The following is a 27369-nucleotide window of genomic DNA, read 5'->3' as shown; positions in this document are numbered from 1 at the left end:
TGCTGCACGGAGGTATCGGATGAAAGGGAATCCACCCTAAGTCCTCCTGAACAAGCTGCAACAAACCCATGCAATCAAACAGACCACCATGTCACACATGAGACTCTGGAGCTTGGGGGGTAACAAGCCGCGCAAGAGGACTTTAGACCACAGCGAAAATCTAATGTTTACACTAGCTGGCTTCTTACCTGGCACATTTACCCAACACTATATCACCTAGCTCGGACTCTACCCACATAACTTACCTGTCACGTAGCCTGCACACCTTCTAGTTTGAGCGGACTAAGACCATTCCCACAGGCTATTTCCTGTGTACCTAGCATTATACCGTCCACCTTTCGACAGCAGAGAATATCTCGTAACCACATAGTTAACACACCAGACTTCAACTAAGCCTTACTTAGTTAACCCTGCCAGTTTTTCTTGACGTACTAATCACCAGCGCTACCACATTGGTTGACTGCGTTGCCTTGATTGATCCTTATTTCCTCTACAAAAACTTTGGTTATTTTTCATAGTCTACACTAGTCTACCAAGCATGAAACACAACAGTTCATTCATGAAGGCACTTTCTGCCTAGTCAGACAAATGTTTAAACTATCTAAAATACTTTAAATATAAAAACTCGTGCTGTTATCTCACAAGATGCATATTACTATCTCTAACTGTTATCAATGCAATCCTACATGTATTATTGTATATTCTGCAGATCCTTGCATTTGCTGTTATGGCAATGCAGGACGCATCGTATCCACATGCACGAACAAAAATAAAGAATTAAAGAAAAAAAAGTGTAACAACGAAACAATTAAAGTGTTGGTGCTTGAATGAGTATACTCACATTTGCAGATAATATCTGTGTTGCATGAAGAAAATAATAAAAGTGACATGACTCTAATACTCCTCCAATTTATACGTTTATATGTAAGAAATATGTGATACACACACCTGTGGCCACCTCTAGAGAGGTCTCGGAAGCTGGGGGGCATGGGCAGGGTGCTTAACCCCAAAGGAATCTGGTCTGGATTCCAAATATGCTTGCACAGAGAAGAGATTGGGGGCACACCCGAGAGATGCCAGAAAGGTGCTGCCGCAGTGACCAAAATTCATTTTGTAATTCATTTTGTAATTACTAGCGTAGGACCCACTGACATTGGGGTACTTTGAAGCAGTGGTGGGCTTAACATCATATGGCCATATGGTGGAACTAAATCCCCATATTTATTCTCTTCTAGTTATGAATTTTTAGAAGTCTGAGTGCGCTGTAACTATTTTTTTTCTAAAAGCATGTTTTAAGTTTAAGTTTTTGGGAGAACCTCCCTTTCTCAAGTCTAAAGCATTTCTGAGCAAGACGACACATAGAATTCAAAGTTGAGTTGTGATACAGGGGTTACTTGAGGAAGGGAGTGTGACGAGACCAATCTCGCCACATTGCATTGGAGAAGCCTGGTTGCCCGCCTGTTGCCTCTGGACTATGGCCCCATGTTAAAAAGCCTTCTTTTCCCCTGCAGAAAAGGCTTGTTCGTGCCTTTCTGCCCAGCGGTTCGGTAGATTTAATCTACCGAACAAACAAACGAATGACTGGACCACCTGGGAGCTGGAGTGTGCCATCAATTGACCTCCCAGAAGCTGTGGTTAACTGCAGCTTAATTGACGAATACTGGGTGGCCTTTTTTCGTTTGCCGAACACATGGCGGCGGCCATTTTAAAGTCCCGAACGGCCATCAGTGTTCAGCGCCCAAACTATGGAACTGGAAACGGACACTTACTTGCGCGAACACCGCTGAGCCGTCAGCCTCCTTGCTTGTACGGTCGGTCATTTAACCGGATGCCTGTTCATTCGGTAGTTTAAACCGTATGAACAGCATTTCCCCAGATAGCCATCCCGTGGAGTCTATTCGTATGGGGAACAGACTTTGTGAACACCTTAACTCCACGGCGATTGGACTGTGTGCATAGGATCTGAGCGCTATTCGGTACTTTTGTGCGCTCAGATCCCAGCTATCTGGGGATGGGTTACATGTATATATTTTATGTGACAAATGTAACATTATGTATTTTATTGTATTTTAGTGTTTTATTGTAACCATGTGGTTAATGGAGTTTTGCCTCTGTTCTTGGAGATAATTGGATTACTTCCCAATTATCTCCAGGATAGAGGGGAGGGATTGTAATGTACTGTGGGAGTGTTTTAACCCTGTATGCCTGTGATTGGCCATTTTACCATTTGTGTCCCAGTCTTCCATCTGGTCCCCTAGGGGAGGGTCCACCAGGCAGGGCAGGTAGCCCACATTAAACCAGACCGGGCAGGTAGCCCACATTAAACCAGACCACTGCTTGACCCCCAACACAGAGCTCTGTCTCGTCTATGGGGGTATTTACTGGAAGCTGTTAGAGACTGATTGCCAGGAGTGTAAGCCATTTGGAGGCTTTTCCTGTTCCTCTACTAACAGCTATTCGTGAGGTTCCAGTTGGGGAGTTTGGAGTGCTATTTTGTATGCAGTTCGGGAGTTTGGAGCATTCCCTTGTATTCGGTTCGGGAGTTTGGTGTTCTGCAGTAGCTTTGCCTGTATCTCTGGAAGGGGAAGATCTCCTGTTAACCCCTTTTATGCCTGGGTTGCCGTTACAGGGAGGTTATCCCGAAAGCTTGTCATTAAAAAAATTTGTTAGTCCAATAAAAAAAGATATTACAAGATACAAATGTTATCTGTTTTTTACATCTACATCACTGGACTTATACGGCTACAATTTCTACTTGACTAAATATGAATGTAAGAAATGTGTGATATTTCTGCTTCTCTGTCATTATTCATTTCACAGCCTGCCACAACTATTCCAAGATATTTCTAATATTTGAATGTGTGGGCACGGAATGGAAAAATGAAAAATTACAATTGTGGAAGTTTACATCATTTTTTTTTACTTATCTCTGAGCAACATGGCCTCAGCCTATTTGTATATAATGAATCTCCTGTGTTTTATGTAATGGGTATGCTAATTTATAAATGGAAAGAACGTGTTGGTGAAGGGGTTATATGAGAGAAATAACAAATAATAAAAATCAAGTCTTTTAAGCGTTTTTATAGGAACAAGTCACCTTTTTGGTACAGAGGAATATGTAACAGTGCTGCCTACCACTCCATGTGTTCCCTATTAAGGGCTAACAAGTACAGGGGTTTAGAAAAGTACCCCTCTCTGTCTCAGTAGAGATTTACCTTTTACCTGAGGGAAGCTGGGTGTGTTGTTTGTGTAGGACTTTTGTCTTAAAGGGACACTCCAGGCACCCAGACCACTTCTGCCCATTGGAGTGGTCTGGGTGCCAACTCCCACTACTCCTAACCCTGTAACTGTAATTATTGCATTTTTTTATTAACTGCAATAATTACCTTGAAGGGTTAACTCCACCTCTAGTGGCTGTCTACTAGACAGCCACTAGAGGTCACTTCCTGATTTATAGCAAGGATTTTCCTTGCAAGAGCGTTGCTGGACATCCTCACGCTGTGTGAGGACCTCCAGTGTCGCTCATTTCCCCATAGGAAAGCATTGAAATTAGTTTTCAATGCTTTCCTATGGGGAGACCTAATGCGCATGCGTGGCATTGCCGCGCATGCGCATTAGGTTTCCTCGGCCGGTGGGCGGGATCAGTCTCGCCCAACGGAATCAGAAGGAGGAGTGGCGCGGAGGAGGAGACAGCAACGAGGGACATCGCCGCTGCCTCAGGTAAGGTTTTCACCCCTTCAGTAACCGGGGATTGGGGGGTGGGAGGGAGAGAGGACCTGCAGTGCCAGGAAAACTGATTGTTTTCCTGGCACTGGAGTTTCCCTTTAACCTGGCAGGTGAGCTTACACCTGAATGGCCATTAAAACCATACTAAAAATGATCTTAAAGTGCATTGGCATGTGGGATATCTTTTATATTGGTATAGTTAATACATATGCCATTAGTGAGATGTTTGGCCTGTGTTTATTTGGTTTGTTTTTTTGTATCTTTTATAGCTCAGGGATGTTCTACAATGAACCTATCACCTGTTTTAACTATAAATTGTATTAATTACTTGCCTTCTTAGAAATAACATGTATTCTTATTCACTGCATGTTATAAAAATAAAAAAAGTTAAAGAAAATGGTATTGATTACTCACGTTATTGGCGCTCAACCCCTCATACTGATTGAGCAGGGTGAGGCCGTAATCAACGACTCTTACTCCACAGATAGACCAAGGAGCCGCAGAGAGCTGCAAGTCAACATTAGATCCCGGAGGCAGCACTTCTTGTGAGAAATTCAGTGATACCTAAAGGATCAGACAAGAAAAGACGAGTCCATATCAGAAAACATTGCTTGGTGGAAATCTACGATCAACGTGCAACATAAAAAACGTAAAATTGATTTAAAAAATAAATTAAAAAAAATAGTTTCTGTAACTGTATTTATTCATTGAAACCAAGGATTTGCAGAGACAGCTGAGCCAATCCCAGACCTGCCATTACTTTCCGTGGAGTAGTAGGTGTGTTTTGAGAGTATGCTGTAAATTTGACAAATTCATTTCTACAAAACAAAAAAAAACATAATACAACTCTCGCATTTGCAATGCAGCTGCTATTGGCAACGTATTCACTAAAGTAGCATTTAAAAAGCAGCAATTTTCAAAATTAGAACCATTTAGACACTCCCCTGCCCAAATACAAAATAACTGCTTAGTAGATACACTGCAGATAAAAAACATGCATGCATTTAATTATGCATTATATCATTGTTGGTATATCTAAAATATCTTACAAACCCTCCCCTTCTAACCCCGCCCAGACTTTCTGTGGCTGTCCAATCACAGACTTCCCAATGCAGCTCAATGAGAAGTCTTTGCAAGGCAGGTACTCTGGGCAATTACTGCCTCTTGGGTTTATCTCCACAGAGCTAACCAAAGCAGGAAGTAACCAGACCAGTTATCTGATTGACAGCCAGGGGGTGTAACCAGGTAAACTTATCAAAGTATTAATAATTATTGAAATCTGCATTTTTTTTTAGTCGTCTGGGGTGTCCCTTTAAGCTTGTTTGATGGGCTTGGCTAATGTTACACTTCCTGTTCTTATGTCTTTGGCTGGTGCTAGCTACATCATTCACATATCTGCAATTCAATTGCACCATTCTATGACTGACAAGTAACTGCAGATCAGAGGACAGCAGCCAATATGGAATCCAATAATTGAACAGGATGTGTAGGGGGGAATCTTGTTGTTCTGCTACCGTTAGCACAGCAAAGTGGCATTTTTACATCACTGCTTACATTCCTTCCATTTTGTCCTGCAAGCACTCTGTTTAGCAGGTAAACAAGTAAGTTATATAATTGAAATAGTTTTTGTATAATGACTATTTGCAGTTTGGAGCATAACCGTAATTTTATAGTTAGGTAAAATCTCTCCATTTTCACTGAACAAGAGAACGTGGTACCACAAACACTTGATCGTAGAACTTTCACTAAAATATCCAAGTAGAGAAATTAATGCAGAATTTTATTTAAATTCTTACGTGTGACGGTAGTCACCATCACCTAGGGTTTCATACAGACATTTTATGTAGGACCCTGGACTATTCCTATGTTGAAGTCACCCTGTGTCCATTGTGGGTGCAGGGTGTGTGTGTAATGTGGGTGTTTGGGGTTAAAGATTATTGTGCTCTCCTGTCTTGCTGATACTTGCAATCAACTAGGAGGATTTGGCTGTGGAGCCTTACAGCGCCACCTGTTGGTTGCAAGGATCTAGCTACAGCTATATGCACTACCTGAAGAGCAAGGCTTACTAATTTGCATATTCAGGTAGACGTTCATATTGCTAATTCTGCAGGCAGGAGAGATATTATTCTGTTCATTATGGTCTTCCCATCCCTCTATAAATATGTTATTATGCCATTAAAATGTCCTGTATATTTTGTGACATGTTTTGGTTATTTGACGTTTATTATGTTTGTCACAGCAATCTAAATGTAATGATCATATGGGCTATTCCCAAGAAAATATACAGTTTTGCATGTTAGTTCCTTTTGGAACTTGTGTCCTGTGTGGATTTTTCTGGCTGAATGATCTCTCTAGCCCAGGGATAAGTTAAGTGAACTAGTCCTGAAAGCCACAATTGCATTTGTAAAGGCAATAACTGTAAGCTGAGGAATAGGCAAAGGAGACTGTGACGAGACTAATCTTGCCACTGTGCACTGGAGGAGCCTGGTTGCCCGCCTGCTGCCTTTAGACTATGGCCCCATGTTGAAATGCTTAATTTTCCCCTGCAAAGACATGAAAGCCGGGTCATTTGGTGCTTGCCCTGTTTGAGTGGTGATACCCAGATAGCTATGCCATGGAGCCCATCTGTATAATGAAAGACTATGGGAAAGACTTTGGCTCCATGGCAATTGAACTCTATGTGTGTGGTCTGAGCGCTCAGACCTAAGCTATCTGGGGATATGTTGCATGTCTGTATTTTATGTAATAAATGTAACCTTGTGTATTTTATTGTATTTTACTGTCTTTTTACTGCCATGTGCTTAATGGAGTTTTGCCTCTGTCCTTGGAGATAATTGGATTACTTCCCAATTATCTCCAGGATAGAAGACTCTGTGGAACTGGTTTTGGGCAGAAAAGCCATGCTTCCTTTGGTCACAAAGGACTTCGATCTATCTTTTGAACCAATGGACCGATGTGGATGATTTTGACATATGTTCGTATTTGGAGTATGCTGATTATTATGTGATGCATACTTTTTAAGTTATGAATAATGTGTAAAACTGTATTTCTACTTGTGATAATTACATTACCCATTGTGTAAGGTAATTGTATCACAGGCAGAGGGGAGGATTTTGTGTGGGAGTGTCTGAGTGTATTGTACGTGTTTATTGTTTTTTTTGCAAAACCCTGTGGGTGGTACTAATGTGTATATAAGAACAATAAACCCACAGCTCTGTCTGTTCACTGCTTGACCCTCCACACGGAGCTTTGTCTCATTCTTGGGGGGATTTACTGTATGCTGTTCCAGTTTGACTGCTAGGAGTGTAAACCTATTTGTATGGTTTTTCCTATTCGGCTGTTTACGGCTTTCATATGCTTCTCTGGTTCGCTGTATTGGTGTCTACAGTAGCTGTGCCTGTGTCTCTGGAAGATCTACTAAACGGCGGTTAACCCCTTTTATGCCTGGGGGTGCCGTTACAGAGACGATACCTGCCTGGAAGGAAAGCTGCAGCAGAATAGGCAGAGGGGATAATACCTGCTTGGAAGGAGAGCCACAGCCTGGTCGGGTGGAAGAGCTCTGGAGAGACCCCAGTCAAGCTTCAGGGACTGGGGCGGAAGCGTTCCACGGTACCTGCAAGTGGCTAGGATATGGATTGGGCGGAGGTACTCTGTCGGAGTACAGGAGCTCCATCACATTTGGTGGCATCAGTGGGATGGCTTCTTAGCAAGTGGAGAAGCATCTGTGAGGACACCGGAGTGTCTTATGGGAACCTGCCAAGAGGGATAGTGCTAGTATCTGTGCAGCATCCCTGTCATACCATATGTGTTGGTCACCATATGTGTTGGCGTTTCGAGACCGCTTAGAAGCATTGACTAGGACGGTAAGGGAAAATCTTCAGGCAGCGCAGATGCGCCAGCGCACCTGGTATGATCAGGGTGCCAGGGACCGTAGCTTTCAGGTCGGGCAGAAAGTTTTAATTTTAAAACTTGTCCGACATGACAAGCTGCAGGCCGCCTGGCAGGGCCCTTATAGAGTGGTGGAACAGAGATGTGACACCACGTATATAATTGACCCCTGTGCAGGGACTGGAGGGCGACGCATGCTCCATGTGAACATGCTGAAGCCTTACCAGGAATGTTCAGAAGAGGTGACCGCTTTCTGTGCACCCAACTCTGACGAGTTTGACAGCCTCCCTCTCCCAAACCTTTTGGGGGATGGTTGGCTGTCTGGGGATTTAGGGGAGGTTGCGCTAGGAGACCGGTTGAGCCCACAGGAGCGTACCGAGGTGCAGAAGCTGCTAAGGGAGAAGCAATACACCATCTCCGATGTGCCTGGGTACACTCCTCTGGCCACTCACCGAGTAGAAACCCCAAGGCAACTACCCATGCGCCAGACTCCCTACCACATCCCTGAACCGGTGCGGGAGAACATGCGCAAGGAGATCGACGAGATGCTCCAATTGGGGGTGATTGAGCAATCAGACAGCCCCTGGGCCTCCCTAGTAGTCCTCGTATCTAAGCGGGACGGTACGACCCGCTTCTGCGTAGATTACCGAGATCTACTGAGGTTAAACGAGAAGACAGTGTCCGACGCCTATCCTATGCCTAGGATAGACGAACTGCTAGACCGGATGGCAAGAGGCCAATACCTCGATACTATTGATCTGTGTAAGGGGTATTGGCAGATTCCCTTGGCCCCGGACGCCATCCCTAAGTCAGCCTTTGTCACCCCAGTCGGCCTGTACCAATTTTAGGTCATGCCGTTTGGGATGAAAAACGGTCCAGCTACCTTTCAGCGGATGGTGGACCGACTTCTAGACGGGTTCCAAGACTATACCTGAGCATATCTAGATGATATTGCCATATTCAGCAATACCTGGCAGGACACTTGGCCATATAGGAGCGGTTCTAGACAGAATCAGGAAGGCAGGCTTGACGTTGAAACCTGCTAAATGTAGTATAGGGATGGCCGAGGTCCAGTACCTTGGGCACCGAGTAGGTTGTGGGAAGAATCTTCCCCGCCAAGTAACTTGGACCCCGGAGTGTGAGCAGGCATTCCAACACTTGAAAAATGCCTGTTTTGGCTGCTCCCAATCCAACTAAACGTTTTCTTGTCCACACAGATGCTATGCTTGGATTGGGGGCAGTACTGAGCCAAGTCGGGGCCGATGGCGGAGAATATCCCGTAGCTTACATCAGTCGCAAGTTATTACCCAGAGAAGTAAACTACGCCTCCATCGAGAAGGAATCCCTGGCTGTGGTGTGGGCCCTGAAGAAGTTACAGCCATATTTGTATGGACAGCCATTTTCCTTGCTCACGGATCACAACCCGTTGGTATGGCTGAACCGGGTGTCGGGGGACAATGCCAGGCTGCTGCGCTGGAGTTTGGCGCTGCAGCCATTTGACTTCAACATCCAGTACCGTCCGGGGAAACAGAACTGAAACGCCGACGGGTGGTCTAGACAAACAGACTTGGAAAAATGATCCGTGAGCAACCCCCGTGGAGGATCAGACTGTGTATGCCGGCTTGTGGGCAAGCAGTGTAGCGGATTGCATTAAGGCTGTCTTTAAAATTTGTGTATTTTAATATGCTTTCGTATATTTCTATTCCATGTATTCACATTGTATGCAGCATTCGTCTGATTGTTCGGTAAAATCACTCCGTTTACTATACAAGTGAAACTACCGAACAATCAGACAACCCCAGTGATAAGTGTGCCTCTCATTACCATTCACAACAATGTTGCAAACCCCTAATTGGCAATCGGTACTTTGTTCTATGGGTGGCCGCCATTCGGGATACGAGCATGTGGCGGCGGCCATCTTAACTCCCGAACAGCGGTGTTTGGTCGTCGAGTGTCTGGAACCCAAATCGGACATGTAACGGAGCTCCCCGTACTCTGACCGAGTACCCTCCATTGATGGACGCTTCCGCCGAGGACCACAAGACACCACAACCACCGCAGACTCCACAACCGCCGTAGCTTGACTGGAGTCTCGCCGTCTGCCTTCCACCCTGGATCAGCTTCTGTTCTACAGGACCGTGTGGGAAAAAACTCTTCCTTCTACCCTGTATGAACCTCCAGCATCCAGGACTGTGTGGGGAAGACCTCTCTTCCAAGGAGAGCGTATCAGGAACAATCTCTTAAAAGAGCCAAGTGATTCAAGCTCAGAGGAGTATGCAGAGCATGGCAATCCCCAGTGTGATTATAACAGCTCCCTCCAATAACGAGACAGGGCTACATTTTGAGGGATCAAGAAAAACTGTCTAAAACGTTATTTTACTTGGGACTAGCTCATATGGTCATTACATTAACATTGCTGTGAAAACTCAATAAAATTACAAACAGTCAAATCATAGCAGGCAACATACAGTGACTTATTACAACACAATGGCATATTTGTAAAGGGGTGGGGGAGACAAAATTTAACAGAAAATATCTCACGTGCCTGCAGAATTAGAAATATGCAAATGAACCAGTCTTGCTATTCAGGTAGTGCATATTACTGTTGCTACCAACAGAGGGCACTAGACAAGCTCCATAGCCAAATCCACCTAGTTGGTAGCAAACCTCAGCAGTACAGGAGAGCAGGCAATACATTTCACAGTACACACACACACACACACAAACAATTACATTACACACACCTTGCACCTATAATGGGTACAGGGTGACTAAAACATAAGAGAAATAAAGCAACCTACATAAATAGTCTGTCTGAAGGTAGAATAGGGGCTTTAAAGCCAAATACATCAAAGAGTCATAGTCACAGGGAAGTCATAGTCACTGGCAAGCAGGCCTCTCCAGGACCAAGTGGCGAAGGGCACTTCGTCACAGGACACTCGACTAAGCAAACACCGCTGAGACCTCCAGACTTCCATAGCTTCGTGCGGAAACAACCGAACGAGCTGCCGTTCGGTAGAAAGACTCATCCGAACAAGGGGATTCACATCAAGGCAAGCAACAGCCATTTAATTCGGTATTTTCATCCATTTATACCCACGAACCAAGACCGACCGCAAGGCCAAAACTTATGGAACTATTTTCGGCTACTGTTTTCTGTGCGGTCGGTCAACACTTTACTCTTCCATAACTCCCGAACCCCTGGTCCGATCTGGGTGAGTAACATACTCAAAAATCACCCAGATCGGGGCTATCAGGGTATACCATATTTAGGAGTGTACCCCATGTATTTGGGGTACATCCAGAAACTGGGGAAATACTGTACACAGAAGTGGATTATGTGTCATGCTGAGGGGAGGAGATGTGTGGGAGGTAACATGTATTTTATTGGTCACTTTATTAATTACTGTGGGTGTCTCCCTTGAATTGGAGAATTGCTTAAAAGCAGGCATGTGAAATTAAACCTCAGCTCAGTTCTGTTCCTTATGATGTGTGTCGTCCAGTCATTGGGAAACGTGTGGGATACTTTTGGATTACTTTACTAATCGTGGATATTATTCTCTTGGGTTTTATTACTTGTTCCTGAGCCTTATTTGGATGACCAGCAGAGAGAGTCTGTGAGAGACCAGCACTCTGCTACACTCTTACACACCAAACGGATGCACTGAGACATAGGGTGTTCTTCTCCTTACATGGGAACAAAAGCGGTAAGCTATTAGCCCGGATGCTAACTAAATGGAGACAGGCCACATATATTGACCGCATCAGGGATAGAACAAGCACCCTGCACAGACACCCGACTAAGATTCAGGAACTTATCCGCGCCTACTACTCAGACCTCTATTCTCTCCCCCAACCACACACACAAGAGCACAAGCAAAGACTCAGACACTCTATTGATCAGTACCTGGTGGCACATTTATCCTGTTTAGATAGGGAAACGTCAGAGCAGCTGTAGGAACTAATCACCCCAGAGAAGCTAGCAATAGCAATAAAAAACACGAAACCCAGCAAAAGCCCGGCCCAGATGGCCTACCCATCTGATACTACAAATACTATGCGGACATTCTCTATCCCCCTCTACTGGCCATCAGAGAGAACATAGCCTCCCCAGACAGTCACTGACAGCTCATATTACTATACTGCCGAAAGAGGGAAAGGACCGGGACCACTGTGGGAACTACAGGCCCATATCTCTCATCAACTGTGATCTTAAACTGCTGGCCAAAATTCTGTCCATCAGGCTCCAATCGCATATACCCTCCCTGATACATCCTGACCAGGTGGGATTCGTGATGGGGCGTGAGGCCAGGGACAACACCATCCAAGCTCGAACACTAATGCATTGGGGGCCGGGGAAAAGCAGAGGCCTTCCTTCTCCTGCTATCTACAGACGCGGAGAAGGCCTTCGACAGGGTTTGCTGGGAATATATTGACCCATCTGGGGCTTGGACCACACTTGGACCACACATGTTGTGGTCAATGGGGCCCTGACAACAGAATTCGCCATCTCCAATGGCACTCGGCAGGGATGCTGGCTATCCGTGCTACTCTTTGTCCTCGCCCTGAACCCTTTTTGACAACTATTAGACAACAGCCAGACATAACAGGGATAGTCACAGAAAATACACACCACAAGGTCGCCGCCTATGAGGACGACCTCTTGTTTGAATTTCCTTCCAAGGCAGCTCTAACTATTTCAGGCCTTACCCATAATGATACAAACTTCCTTCTTTACCTTCCTCCGTATGGCCTTATGTATATGTATATGTATGGGATAGAAAGAGGCCCAGAAAAAAATACGCTCTACTCATGCAGCCCCAGAACAAGGGAGAACTGGCATTGCTGGACTTCTCGCTATATTACAAAGCGTGTCACCTACTACGGTTGGTGAAGTGGTCGAAGCTGAACGTTAACAAACATTGGAAGCAGGCAGAGGAGACAGGGGCGGACAAACCTGCCGCTCTCCTCCCATGGCTCCCTGTGTGGAAGGGAGAAGGGGAACAGGGCTACTCCACATACATGAAGGCTACACTACAGGTATGGTGTAGTAGCACGAGGAGGCACTCCCATCACCATTGCTCCCCCTGACTCATAATGCAGACTTTCCATCGGGGTTTGGACCCCAAGACATTCAGGACTCTAGTCATGGACCCACTACCCAGACTGAGATATGTCTGCTCCAAACAGGGGTTAAGGGCCAAGCCCTGAACCGGGAGCTCACTCCATTTGAACAAATATGCGTAGACCCTGACCCACTGCCACACGGTATATATCTCTGTTGTACTCCATGTTACAATCACAAACACCAACAGCAACACCTAGGTTCATTGGGAAATGGGAGGAGTCTCTCTCCCATACATTCATTCAAGCGGACTGGGAAAAAATCTGCTATCTCACGCATCACTGTTCGGTCTTCGGTAAAAGTCAGGAGACGGCATACAAACTACTCACTCATTGGTACTGCACGCCTGACAATACACGACATACACCTGGATTGGTCACGCTTCTGTAGAGGTGCAAAAAGGAGATAGGCACGCTGCTACACATATGGTGGGAGTGCGAGCACATCCGACACTACTGGAAGGGAATTCACGACATACTGACACGGTTCTCTGATGACCCGTCCCCCTTGGACCCAGCGGCAATGTTGCTACACCATACCAAGACTCCCACATCCAAGTATAAAAAATCCATCACAATTAGAATCCTTAACATAGACAAACAGTCCACCAATATTGGAGGAAACCTGAGATGCCACCTCTCCAGACGTGGTTCACTCAGATGAAAGAGCTGCGGGCAATGGAGGAACTCACTATGAATGCAGCGGGTCTGCAACAACAAACATACTTAGCAATCTAAATTGAAGTTGCTACTGAAGAAAATCAATAGTGGGATCAGGAATGAAGTGGAAATAGAAAAATAGGGGTGAGGGAATAGAATTGAATAGGCTTATAAATTTTTTTTCAAAAATTATACATAGACTTCGGTTAACTGAGATCTTCTAAGTGGTGTTATACAAAGAATTTGAAGAACTAGATGCTTAATGCACAAGTTTTGATCCAAATGAGTATACCCTAGATCAGGCATAGGCAACCTTTGGCACTCCAGATGTTTTGGACTTAACCTCCCATGATGCCTTGCCAGCATTATGGGTGTAAGAGCATTATGGCAGATGTAGTCCAAAACATTTGGAGTGCCGAAGGTTTCCTACCCCCGTCCTAGATAGTAAAATAAATTAATTAAACTAAAATGAATACTAAATAGATAAGAATCGTAATTGATGGAGCTGTATCAGCTATATGAATTCCAGAATGATTACCTACTATAGTGTAAGTAGGAAGAAATACTGGTAAAGCTGGAAATAATATAGTATCGGTCTAGTGCATGGGTCGTCAACCTGGTCCCTACCGCCCAACTAGTGGGTGTTTTCAGGATTCCAGGTGGGCGGTAGGGATTTCCTCGTTTTGATAGACCGGGCGGGCGCGAGCCGGCGGTACCCCTGCGACTGGGTACCGCCGTCACCATTTGCGGCCCCAGCCCGTGCGGTAAACCGCCGGGGCCGCCTTCCAAGGTGTCCATCGGGTAGCCCATGCTGTCAGGGTCACCCGATGGATGTGGATTGTAAGGGGGCCCGGTCAGCGCTGGACGCTTTAACAGTGTGACCGGGCCCCCTGTGATGACATCAGAGCTGGGAGGAAGTGACTGCACGTCACTCCCCCAGCTAACACTGAGTGCCGCGCGGGAGGAAGACCAGGGAGTCAGAGTGGGAACTCTGACTCCCATCCACCTGAGCCACCACTGGACCCCAGGGAAAGTCATCCTCCTGCACCTTAAAGGTAGGAAACAGGAGGGTGACTTAAATATAATGTGTGTCTTTGTATGTATGTCTTGTGTGTGTGTGTGTGTCTGTCTGTCTGTCTGTATATATGTTTGTATGTATGTGTCTTGTGTGTATGTGTGCGTGTGTGCGTGTATGTATGTGTCTTGTATGTGTGTCTTGTATGTGTGTGTGTCTGTATGTGTGTATGTGTGCCTGTCTGGACTATAGTAAGTGGGCTACCTAGTTCAGCCTTCCTACTGGGCATTGCTATAAGGAAAGTTAAAAAAGGGAAAAAAGGTGGGGAGGGGAATTGAGGAGGGAGAGGAGATGAGCTGACGCACAAATGAGAAATCATATTATGCGCAAACAGAGAAGTCGTCTGAATATCACCGAAAGAGACCTTTGTTTGTTCCTTACGAAAATCGAACCAGATATCAAATATTTAGTATCGCAGCATCAACCTCAAGGATCTCATTAATCACCAGTAAAGGTAATTTCAATTTACTTTATTGTTTTCGCATTAAACTTTATAAAGTTAAAAACATTATAAACCTGCATTAAGTAGAAATAAAAAGATAAATGTACGTACATTTATTTATTTTTAAAAACACCCTCCTTTCTAAAAAATATTCTGCACTTGCGCGAAAACTGGTGGGCGGTAAGGAAATGTTTTCAACCAAAAAGATGCATTAGTGGGCGGTAGGTAGAAAAAGGTTGACTACCACTGGTCTAGGGCCTAATAATGTAAAAAAAAAAAACAATACATAAATAATAAAATTATACAATCTATGCCTGGATATGTATCAATATTGACCACAGAGTATTTATCAAGTCTGTGGGCTACAAGGGCCGTGCTGGAGCCCAGACACATTCACCCCAACGGAATAGAGACGACTACTAGATACGTATTATAGGTAAAGGGTGTTAGTGTGATTAATGATGACTGACACACTACCTGACATATGACCCTAGACATATATGGAGCCATAACAGCGTTGACAGAAATAAATTTATTGCCGATACCATGGGTACACTTGACGCTTGACACAAGGTCGTTGGCACATATGACAAGAGCCACAACTTAACCAGCAAGCGGTCATAAGTCTATTTCAGTATTCAGCTCAGCAACAAAGGACTGGCGTGTCTGCACACTTGGACGGCATGTGAACCACCACATCTCACTAAGTCATATGCTCTCAATGCACACTACCTATGACCAAAGGGACCTGCGAGTTCTCAAATCCAAATGTATATTCGACTGCCAAGCCAAACATGTTATGTCTTTATTATGCTTTAACTATATCTCTGCTAAATAAAGGACCTGCGAGTCTCACTGTTTTCTCTTGCATTGAAGGAAAAAAATCATATTTACAAAAAAATAAAAAATAAATCACATCATGGCATTCATGCATCCCATTCTAGAAAGGTGAGATTATTGGCTATTCATTCTTTTAGAAGGATCCCTACCTTATTTCTGAAGCATTTCTCTATGTTCAGGGTGATAGTATGTGCAATAATCTCGATGTCTAATATACAGTATACAAGAAGAGTTGCAGTCGGTGCCAATTGGTCAGATACAGAGATTTCTACAGAAAACGTGCCCGTCAGAGCTGGAAAGAGAAAGGATAATGATTACTTTAAAGAACATTTACAGGAAAAGTCAGATTGCTTGACTTATACAAAACGTTCTGCTTAAATTGTCCTTTTAACCCTTAGTAGACATGTGATGATTTCGTTCTGAACAAATCTCCGAATTTCTCAACTGACAGGAAATGAAGACGAAATGAAAATGAATCAGTCGGTAACATATCAAACAATTAATTTCGATAAGGATATCAAATTAGGGAGCTATCTACTAAACAACGGAAAAGAGAAGGGTTTACTTAATTTAGATCTCTCTGCGGTTCAGTAAATAGCTCTTTCTTTTGTATCCTTATGGCAATCCACGTAAGGATAGCAGATTAGGGAGTTAATTACTAAATAACTGAAAGATCAAAATTAAGAAAAGAAGTAGAAGGGGTTTTCTCAATTTTCACCTTTCAGCAGTTTAGCAGATACATCTCTACATTGGATGTAGATCTACTTAGTGACTGCCACATTTATTCATTGTTCATAGGGATAATGGATGTCTGAATTTTGAACTTTTTCAGATGCAACTTTGTTCATCTGAATCGATAAAATTAACGAATTGAAAACAAATGTATTTTTCCCCCATGCTCATCTCTAACTATTACATTGCTTCATAGTTTTTCCATCACTCCTCTGTTGGTGTGAGAATATGAACAGAGTACTTACATGTGGTCAGATCGACGTCATGCGAAGCATGTTGCACAAGCAATAATTTTGACATTATCTATTAAGAAAAGAGACAGAGACTGGTGTAAACGTCAGATACATTTTCAGAGAACTGTAGAAATCCACATTTACAAAACTACGACCAAAATTCCAGATTTTTGAAAAATTCTATTCTATTTGCCGTTTCTAATTTAATTTTTCCCTTTTCAGTAAATAAATCCCAAAGCTGTGAACATTTTATCTCGTTAGATGTAAACCTTGTTTTCTGCAACCAGTTTAAAAAAATAAAAATCCTTTATTTTTAGCAAATTCTGATTTGAAAGGAATGGGGTAAATAAATATGAAAGGACTTTGTGGTTTATTCACTAACAGCAAAGTATAATGACTTAAACATTTGAATAATAAATGAAAAGCAGAAATCGATAAGATGGGAAAAAACTGCCTAACTAGATAATGTTTTAAAATTGCCGAACAAATCACAGTACGGAGAATAAACAGTACTGTGTAATCACTCAAGTAAAAACTATTCGCAAACTACATAAAGAGATTACCCCTTCTCTAGTAGTAGATCAAAAACTGACCTTACTTGCACACTCGAAGTTAAGTATAAAACAATTTATTATAAAATTCAGACAAAATATAAAAGAAAGTAATTACTTATACATAAAATATGTCTTGTTCAAATAATTTAAATGAAAGCCATAACAAAGTCCAGACCTTATTCAGATGCTCGGCGTCCCGAGTTAAAATATATGGTGTTGAAAAAAATATAGATCGAATAAAAGTCCTTTTATAGTCCAAGTGATGGCTTGTAGTGTTGGGAGTCAGACCTCTCCAGACGCGTTTTTCCGCTCCTGCGGCTTTCTCAATGGATGAGGTCTGTCTCAATGCGTTCGCTTATATAGCGGTTTGTGAGAAATCTGCCGAGACTAAATTGGTACCGGTAAACCGCTATATAAGCGAACGCATTGAGACAGACCTCATCCATTGAGAAAGCCGCAGGAGCGGAGAAACGCGTCTGGAGAGGTCTGACTCCCAACACTACAAGCCACCACTTGGATTACAAAAGGACTTTTATTCGATCTATATTTTTTTCAACACCATATATTTTAACTCGGGACGCCGAGCATCTGAATAAGGTCTGGACTTTGTTATGGCTTTCATTTAAATTATTTGAACAAGACATATTTTATGTATAAGTAATTACTTTCTTTTATATTTTGTCTGAATTTTACAATAAATTGTTTTATACTTAACTTTGAGTGTGCAAGTAAGGTCAGTTTTTGATCTACTACTAGAGAAGGGGTAATCTCTTTATGTGTTTGTATCGTATTTTGATAGGTAGTTAGGTATCCTATTTTTTTAACCCCTCTCACATTTATTTAATCAGCGCTCCACTTAATATATTTTTCTGTATTCGCAAACTACGCAGGGGTTCATTTATTCTGTATACAACTCTCTAATCCGTATCATGGTCTCACGTTATTATTGTTGGGCTCTTTAGTCTTCTGATCCTCTTTGTGAAGGATTTCCTGTTAATCTGCTCGTGGTGTTTAAAGGGACACGGTAAGCACGGTGACAAACTACCCTTTGCCACTGGCTTTTGGAGGAGCCCGATTGCCAGCCTCCTGCCCTATGACTAATGACCATGGCTAACACTGTGTTCCCAGACTGTAAAAAGGTTTGTTTGTGGCTTTTTCCCTATGTGGTTAGGTAAATTGAGTTCACTGAACAAACCGCCGAACAGCCGACAACCCTGCTTGTGGAGTGTGCTGCTCGTTAACCACCCAGAAGCTGTGGTTAACCGCAGCTTAATTGACGAATGACTGGGTGGCCGGCGTTCGTATGAACAAACACGTGGCGACCGCCATTTTGTTTAGCCGAACGCGCTCAGTGGTGTTTTGTCGTCGAACACCTGGAACTGTTTTCGGCTACTATTTCCACGAACACCGCTGAGACTTCTACCTTCCATGCGATCGGCTAAATTCATACGAATGGAGCGCGATTTTAAGGGAATAAACTACTGAATGAGACAATTACAATGAAGCTATGCATGAACGGAGCCTAATTCTGTGGAACTCTTTTGGGCATGAAAGCCATGCTTGCGGTCGGTTAAATATGACTTCCATAGAATTCATGAATCCCTGCTCTGTTATGGGTGATTTTTGGATATGTTGTTCGCCCAGATCAGAGATATCCAGGGATGTATGATTTATGGGGATACATTGTTGTTTTGGGGTGTTTCTGTGTTTTGGGTAAAACTGTATATTTACTGCCTGTGATAATTAAGTTAGCCCATTGTGTTTAGTAATGATATCACAGGCAGAGGGGAGGGTTTGTGTGCCTTAGCTGGGAGTGTCTGACTGTACTGTACTGTGTTGGTTGGCTGTTGTAACTTTGTGTCCTGTGTACCACAAGGTCCACGTGGGTGGTAACCTTGTGGGAAAATCTGTATATATGAAAGTCATCTGTGCTTATTAAAAAGGTTCTACTTGACCCTCAACTCGCAGCCTCGACTCGTGTTTGGAGGGGACTGCTATAATAACTACAGGGTTTACTATGCTCTTCATACTCCCTTAGCTTCACTGAGCTCTTGTAAAAGGTTGTTCCTGCTTCACTCTCTGGGGAAAGAGAGATTCACCCACTGGAACCTGGAGTCTTACATCCAGGGTGGGTAGGAGACGGCAAGACCCCAACCAAGCTGCGGCAGTTTGTGCGGTCTGCGGTGGTTATGGAGTCTGGTGCGGTGCTGATGGTCCTTGGTGAGCACTAGGAGCACTAGGAGCATCCTTCTACGGTCCAACCCTCAGCTAGCTTGGGGCAATCGTAACAAGCACCAGAACCACTAGAGTGAGATGTAGTAGTTAGGCTGCAAACAGTTAGTAGACGCTGTCCCCGTTAAATTATTTTTGATCAGTTTGTTGTCACAGTTGGATAGGTTAATGCGTTTGTGTGTTGTTTTTTTTTTTCATATATCTAAAAAATTATTTGAAGAACAGAAAACAAACAAAACAATTGCACACTCAGTCCCTTTGTCCACTAACCAATGAAAGTAGCAGTAGTGGTCATGGTGTTTAGAGTGTCCATTTAACCTCTCCTCCTTTTATTTGTAACTCACTACCTATGACGCAACTGTTAGCTGACATCCTATATAAATGGCTGACCTACATAAATGGCTGACCTCCTACATAAATCACAACGCACTTCAGGGACATCAATTAACACTAAGCCATAGTTTACTACTTTCTGTACTATGGCATAACAGAAAAAAGAAAATGAAGGATACCCTTTTATCCAGTTCGTGGCTGGTCAGAGGGTGGCATTTGGCTGGACAGTGATGTAATGTTAGAGATAGTGGGTACATTTTTAGATATGTAGCTGTCCATTCAAACAAGGAACATTCTCTGTAACAATACCCTGGACTTCCTGTGTGACCTAGACTTTATTCAAAGTAACCATCCTATAGTCTTCATTACTGAATATGTCCTAACCAGCACTGCATTGTTCCACCCTTCGATACTCACCATTGTGTAGAATGTGATAGTACTAGCCTCTCCCACTCCTTCCCTGGTCAGTATATACTGCACATCGACGCTATAGCTTTGCCCACAGCTCAGCTCTCCAAGAAGTTGGTGGATCTGCACAAAGCTCCCCGTCTCGGAATAAAAGCGTAAGACTTGGTGACGGTCTGTGGGATATTGCTCGTTACTATAGCTTAAGTAGTAACACTGATCTGGGTTTTCATATGTAGCCTTAGAAAAATAGATAAAATGCATTAGAAATATAAAAGCTTTCTGGGCCCCACACACAGTATATTATATTATACCTATGTATCCATTATCCATGGGTTAGAACGTTCGTCACCAAAAAGAGGTATCTAGCATATGACAAGATATTGATAATGTCTTACCTCACCTTCTTATACTTCGCTGTATAGTAAAATAGAATTTGTTTTAAATAACAACATGATTTTCATGTTAATTCAGCGATACATTTTTAAAAAACAGTATAAATATTAACAAACCATAACTACCCCCAATTGTCATGGCACAGCCCAAGCCCTGCAGACAGCAAGGTGTGGCTGCCCCTTTGAGAGACCTGGCTGGGTTTGAGCTTACAGCACCAGCATCCCAGTCAGGTTCTCTGCCGTGCTGTCCACCAGGGCGGTCCAGTTTCTGCTTGCATTATTCTGCTTCCTGACCCCCTTGCCTGGATTAAGGAGTGCTGACCCACCTGCAGCCCTTTTCCAATTAGGGTCAGCTGCACCTAATTAGCAGGCGGTAAAAGCCAGCCCTGCCTGAAACCTATGATCTGGTCATTTTTTGCCTGTTTGGTGTTTCCTGCCGGATCTTTGCTTCGCTATTGACTGATTTCCTGGACTCTGACCTCTGCCTGCTTTACGTCACTCCGCTGCCAGCCCTGACTTCTGCTTCTCGTCTGACCCTGCCTTTGGATTTCCCCTTAATCTGTACTGCGCTTTTAGTTTTTGCCTCCTTCCTGTGCCATCTCCTGCAACTGGGTTCCAACTCCTGGTAAACTGTTACATAAGTCCCCAGGTGACTGTTACACCAATACTGACAGTTTGTTGAAGAACCTCCATCAATGTTCTGAACCTTACTAACTCCAAGCAGTGGTCAATAATATAAAAATTCAGACTGTGACGAATTACACTTTGCCTCTGGCTTTTGGAGAGGCCTGATTGCCCCAGAACTATGGGCCCTGTGATAACCCATGTTCAAAAGTACTGTTTCTGCCCCTTGGACTTTTAACTGGAACAGATTCTAATGCGGCGGCGGCCATCTTACTTCCAGGAGGTAACCCAATTATCCGTACAATTTAAACATACTTTTTACCCAACGTTCATAACTCTAAAACCATACATCCAATATTAATAATACATATTATTAATCAGCACATTCCAAATACAAACATACCCAAAAATCATTCGAATCTGTTCAGCCGTTCGGGAGATAGGTATAAGTCCTTTATGACCGACCGCAAGCACATTTTCATACCCAAAACAGTTCCATAGATTTGGGCTGTGCGGTCGGTCTATTTTGCACCGAGAAAATGAAAAGAATCTTCGAACGGGACTTAGTCTCTAGCCGCGGTGTCGAAGGTGGTACGGGTCAGCGGTGTTCGTGCAATTGGGTAGCCTAAAACAGTTCCATAGATTTGGCTGCACACACCGCTGACCGCGTTCGAATAAGTTAAAATGGCCGCCGCCACGTGTTCGTTTGTCGAATGGCGGCCACTTCGACGACTTCGGCACTTCGACTGCATTCGAAGTGCCAGTTTAAAAGTTGTAACCCTGCTCCAAAGCATTTAAAGGGCCAGGAACAGCATTCAAAAATCCATCATGCCCAAATGTAATTCTTACAGGGCAATACATTCCAGGGCCATAGTCGCAGGGCAGGAGGCTAGCGATAAGTCCTCTCCAATGCCCAGTGGCAAATGGCAGTTTGTCACACACTTCTAGCAGTCGAACTGGAACAGCATACAATAAATGCCCCCCCCAAGTACGAGACAAGGCTTTGTGCTGAGGGTCAAGCAGGAACAGACTGAGCTGTGTCTTTATTGGCCTTATATACATATTTTACAGACAAAGTACCACCCACAGGGTTTTGTGGAACATCCAATCAAAACATACAACACAGATAAACACTCCCACAATGACATCTAAATCCCTCCTCTCTATCCTGGAGATAATTGGAAAGTAATCCAATTATCTCCAAGGACAGAGGCAAAACTCCATTAAGCACATGGCAAGAAAAAAACCACAAGGTTACATTTATTACATAAAATACAGACATGCAACATATCCCCAGATAGTTTAGGTCTGAGCGCACATTATTACTGAATGGCGCTCAGACCACACACATACAGTTCAATTGCCATGGAGCCAAAGTATTTTATTATATGAATAGGCTCCATGGCATAGCTATCTGGGTTAAATTAGTTCATTCAGTAAATCCATGAATGAACCGTCCGCATGCGAACTGCAGACTGCTGCCATCCAGTGTTCAGTATGCATAGCTGCGGCCACCCAGTATAGTCAATTACGCAGCGGTTAACCGCAGCTACTGGGTGGTCAATTGACGGCACACGCTCTTTAAGCCGCGGCTAACCGCGGCTTCTGGGCGGTCAATTGGCGGCGCTCGCCTGCTTCTGGGCGGCCAATTAACAGCGCCTGCCGGCTAACCGCGGTTCCTGGTAGGCCAATAGATGGCTGTTTGTTCGGTAGATAGAATCTACCGAACGCCCGGGCAGAAATACATGAATAGACCTTTCGGCATAGGAAAATAAAGTATTTAAATGCCGGTCCATAGTCAAAAAGCAGCAGGCAGGCAACCAGGCTCCTCCAATGCACAGTGGCATTTCCCAATTTCCCAGTATCCCGCTGGGCCAGTCCGGCCCTGGATGCTAATCACTAGCTCTTCTAAGAGCTGTTCCTGCTTCGCTCTCTGAAGGAAGAGAGGTTCACCCACTGGAGCCTGGAGCCTTGTCGTAGGTCCAGGGTGGGTAGGAGATGGCGAGACCAAGCTGCGGCGGTTCGTGGTGTCTGCAGTGTTTATGGTGTCTGGTGCAATGCTGATGGTCCTTAGTAACAATAGGAGCATCCGTCGGTGGAGGTACCCAACCGGGGTACAGGAGGCTCCGTCACACAGGCTATTTAACCCCTTAAGGACCAAACTTCTGGAATAAAAGGGAATCATGACATGTCACACATGTCATGTGTCCTTAAGGGGTTAAAGGGACACTATGGTCACCTTAACAACTTTAGCTTAATGAAGCAGTTTTGGTGTATAGAACATGCCCCTGCAGCCTCACTGCTCAATCCTCTGCCATTTAGGAGTTAAATCCCTTTGTTTATGAACCTAGTCACACCTCCCTGCATGTGACTTGCACAGCTTTCCATAAACACTTCCTGTAAAGAGAGCTCTATTTAGGCTTTCTTTATTGCAAGTTCTGTTTAATTAAGATTTTCTTATCCCCTGCTATGTTAATAGCTTGCTAGACCCTGCAAGAGCCTCCTGTATGTGATTAAAGTTCAATTTAGAGATTGAGATACAATTATTTAAGGTAAATTACATCTGTTTGAAAGTGAAACCAGTTTTTTTTCATGCAGGCTCTGTCAATCATAGCCAGGGGAGGTGTGGCTAGGGCTGCATAAACAGAAACAAAGTGATTTAACTCCTAAATGACAGTGAATTGAGCAGTGAAATTGCAGGGGAATGATCTATACACTAAAACTGCTTTATTTCGCTAAAAGTAATTTAGGTGACTATAGTGTTCCTTTAATTAATCTACAGAAATCAGCTAGTTTGGAGTGCTTGATATGAGCCAGACAGTATATGGCAGTTTAAGGGAGCGTTGCCTGAGTTAACAATCGCGCTTCTGTGTGTATAAGAGTGCATAAAGAGCATTCGGGGTTTCCAAGATGTATAAGGAAAATTCGATTTTTCTGCAGCTTTTAAACATGCAGCACTGTAACGGCCACCCCAGTGGAGAGGGGGTATCAGCCGTTGGAGATGTCCTTCTTCCCGGCAAGATGCTGTGCAGTAATGGAGTAGCCTTCTTTCTATCAGCTGGATCCAAGTAGAGAGGGAGAGGTAGAGCTCTTAAAAGAGCTAGTGATTAGCTGGGCAGATTCCCTCTCAAGAACGAGACAAAGCTAAGTTTTAAAGGGTAAAGTAGAACTGAGGTTTTAATGACAGGTACTTTCCTTTTATGTGGTGCTCCCATGCAAGGGAGACACCCACAGACAATTAGACGTTAACCAATCAGACAATTGTTACTGTGACAGATCCATCTGTATGGACTTATATTGCTGGTTCGTCTGTTTGCCTTAATTTTGTTGGATTTCCTGTCCGTATGCCCCTGTTCGTGTGATACTGAACTACCGAATGAAACTGCCGAACAAACGGCCACCTAGGAGAGGAGTGTACTGCTGGTTAACCTCTTGGCCCCAATTAGAACGTTGTGGTTAACCGCAGACACCTCTCCATTCCATTCGTACGGATGGTCGTCGTTCGTATGCCGACCACGAGGCGGCGGCCATTTTGGGACACGAGAAGAATCTGCGGTGTTCGGTGCAAATCCTATGGAACTAAAAACGGGCACTTTATCTACCGAACACCGCTGGAATTTGCCGCCCACCTTCTATTTCGTCGAGGCGTACGAACACCGGTCAGTTCGGGAGTTTTGGAACATACGTATGGACTTCACCCAGATAGCCGTCCCATGGAGTCATTCGTATACCGAAGGACTTATGAAAGACTTTGACTCCATGGCGATTGGACTAGGTACATCGGATCTGAGCGCTTTTCGGTAGGAATATGCACTCAGATCAAGGCTATCTGGGGATACGTTGCACGGACCCTTTTTATTCGGTATTTTTGCAATTATGTATTTTACTGTATTTTTGTCATGGAATTTTAAAATGGCGATTGTCTCTATCCTGGGAGATAATTAGGTTTCTTCCTAATTATCTCCGGGATAGAGAAGAAGGATTTATGGGAAGATGGGGAGGGCTTATGTTAAAGCCACTGTGATTGGCTACTGTCCAATATATTGTACAGTCTTCCACAAGGTCCCCTTTGTGGAGACCCGCATGAATACCGGGCAGGTAGCCCTCATTAAACACATTCCTGTTTGACCTTCAAGACGGAGCTTGGTCTCGTTTGTGGAGGGATTTATTATTGGGACAGTACTTTTCGTTATTTCTAACGGTGAAAGGATTTCGACTGAATTGCTGATCGGGAGTTGCCGCGTTCGTATGCTCCGTTCGGGAGTTTGACGATCGGCTGGATTAAAACTGCATTTCTGGAGAAAGGGGATTATTCACTAAACGGCGGCTTCGTTCCCCTGGCGGTGAGTGTCGTAACAGTTACAACCCACAGATTCCCTCTACACTGCTTGGGAGAAAATTGAGTTTCTTACTGTATCTACTCAATTATCTCCAAGCTAAAACTTATACTTTTTATGCATTTTTATAACTTTCTGGCTGTGCGGTCGGTCTATTTCTGCCTTGAAAATTAACAAAGTCCCATCCGAGGACGGCTTTTGATTAGTCGAACGCACTTTGACCTCTGTCGAAGTGAAAAAGGGGTTACGTTTCAGCGATGTTCGTTAGTTAAGTGGATGTCTATTTTACACTAAAAAGATGACAAAGTCCCATTCGAATGTGCGTTCAAATCTTCGAACGGAACTTAGTCTCTAGTCGCGGTGTCGAAGGGTAGGGGAAGGTACAGGTCAGCGGTGTTCATTCAAATGTGTTGCCGATTTTCCAGGAATTTGATGGAACACACCACTGACCACGTTCGACTGAATTAAAATAGCCGCCGCCACGTGTTAGATTGTCTAATGGCGGCCACTTCGACTACTTTGGCTGTATCCGAAGTGCCATATCAAACGTACCAATCCTTTGTACAAAACAGTTAAAGTGCCAGACAGTCTTTGTTCTTAGGTACAGGGCAATGTGGATGATGGCAGGAAAACAAAAGGTAGCGGTTCCCAGGCAACATGGTAGGAGGTTGTTAAAAACACCTTGTAAAAATAATTTCTGTAACGTACGCAATGTTCCTTCATTAACAGTAAGAGGTGTTAAGGTAAGGGAATTCTCATGCGTTTCCACGGCTCGAGAACCATGTAAATACAATGAATATTTATAAAAAGAATAATGTAATTCTGTACTCACCGTGAGATTAAAATTAGGCTCTATATAATTATTTGTATCAATAAGGTATCCTGCTTTTCCACTGGAGTCAGTTGTTATAGTTACAAGAAACTTGTCGTTAAAGGACAGCTTAATTTGCTGGTTTGGAATGGGTTCATTCTTTTCATTTGTTAGAGCAACCTGGAGGTGAAATGTAATTGAAATATCAGAATGAGGAACCTGTGACAGGGAGGGCATTGTGGCGGGCGTATACAATTCACAGATCAAGTGAGACAAAGTAATCAAAGAAGAGGAAAAAAGTCTTATTTCTATATTTCTATATGACATATTTATGAAATATATCACTTAACCAGCAATCATCTTGTTTTCCATTAATCATTGTTTTGATGTAACCGGAAGTAACAGGATCGGATGTCTGACTGACAGCCAGGGGGTGTAACAAGGTTCATTTTTAAAAATGCAAATTTCCGTTCAACTCTGCACTTTTTGTAAAATGAAAACAAGAGGACACACTCTTCAAACACAACAGGGGACTGGAGTGTCCCTTTACATTTCCACAACATCTTTATGTTACTGACTGACTTTAAACCTAACTGACAATACAGGGAGATTTACACTGGAACCTGATATTTATTATTTATTTTGACACGTTATAACAATGAAACCCTCCTGAGTTTGCCTGTGGACTAGTTCTGACCTGGAGTATAATAAACCATGAACACAAACAAATACTATGCGTGACACTTACCCCAACAGGATAAGGAAGTCCGTGTCTGTAATATGTGTCCATGGATTCATAAAGAAATCTTACATTTGCCAGCTGACTTGAGATATACATGTAACGATACTCTTTAACTTGGACTCCTGTTAGGGAAACAGAAGATCAATTGTCTTTTTTGAAAATGGCTTCTAAAATAAGGTGGACCTTTCGAATACAACTTCCTTTACAACAATCAGT

At 43.6% G+C, this 27369-nt stretch overlaps 1 protein-coding gene across 1 annotated transcript in view; it reads right to left on the bottom strand.

The window, feature by feature from the left end:
* Positions 1-27369, bottom strand: part of LOC134575060 (ovostatin-like) — a 96759-nt gene that overhangs the window by 50595 nt on the left and 18795 nt on the right. Inside the window, exons 10-15 of the mRNA XM_063434196.1 lie at positions 27160-27275; positions 26433-26591; positions 20257-20484; positions 16733-16790; positions 15905-16047; positions 4141-4290 (exon numbers count right to left, since the gene is read on the bottom strand). Coding sequence (XP_063290266.1) covers positions 4141-4290; positions 15905-16047; positions 16733-16790; positions 20257-20484; positions 26433-26591; positions 27160-27275 — 854 coding nt within the window. The remainder of the gene's footprint in view (positions 1-4140; positions 4291-15904; positions 16048-16732; positions 16791-20256; positions 20485-26432; positions 26592-27159; positions 27276-27369) is intronic.

This window comes from Pelobates fuscus, chromosome 10, assembly GCF_036172605.1.
Source record: "Pelobates fuscus isolate aPelFus1 chromosome 10, aPelFus1.pri, whole genome shotgun sequence".
Classification (NCBI taxonomy): Eukaryota; Metazoa; Chordata; class Amphibia; order Anura; family Pelobatidae; genus Pelobates; species Pelobates fuscus.
Note: the sequence above shows the minus strand (reverse complement) of the source record. Positions and strands in the feature narration are given on the sequence as shown.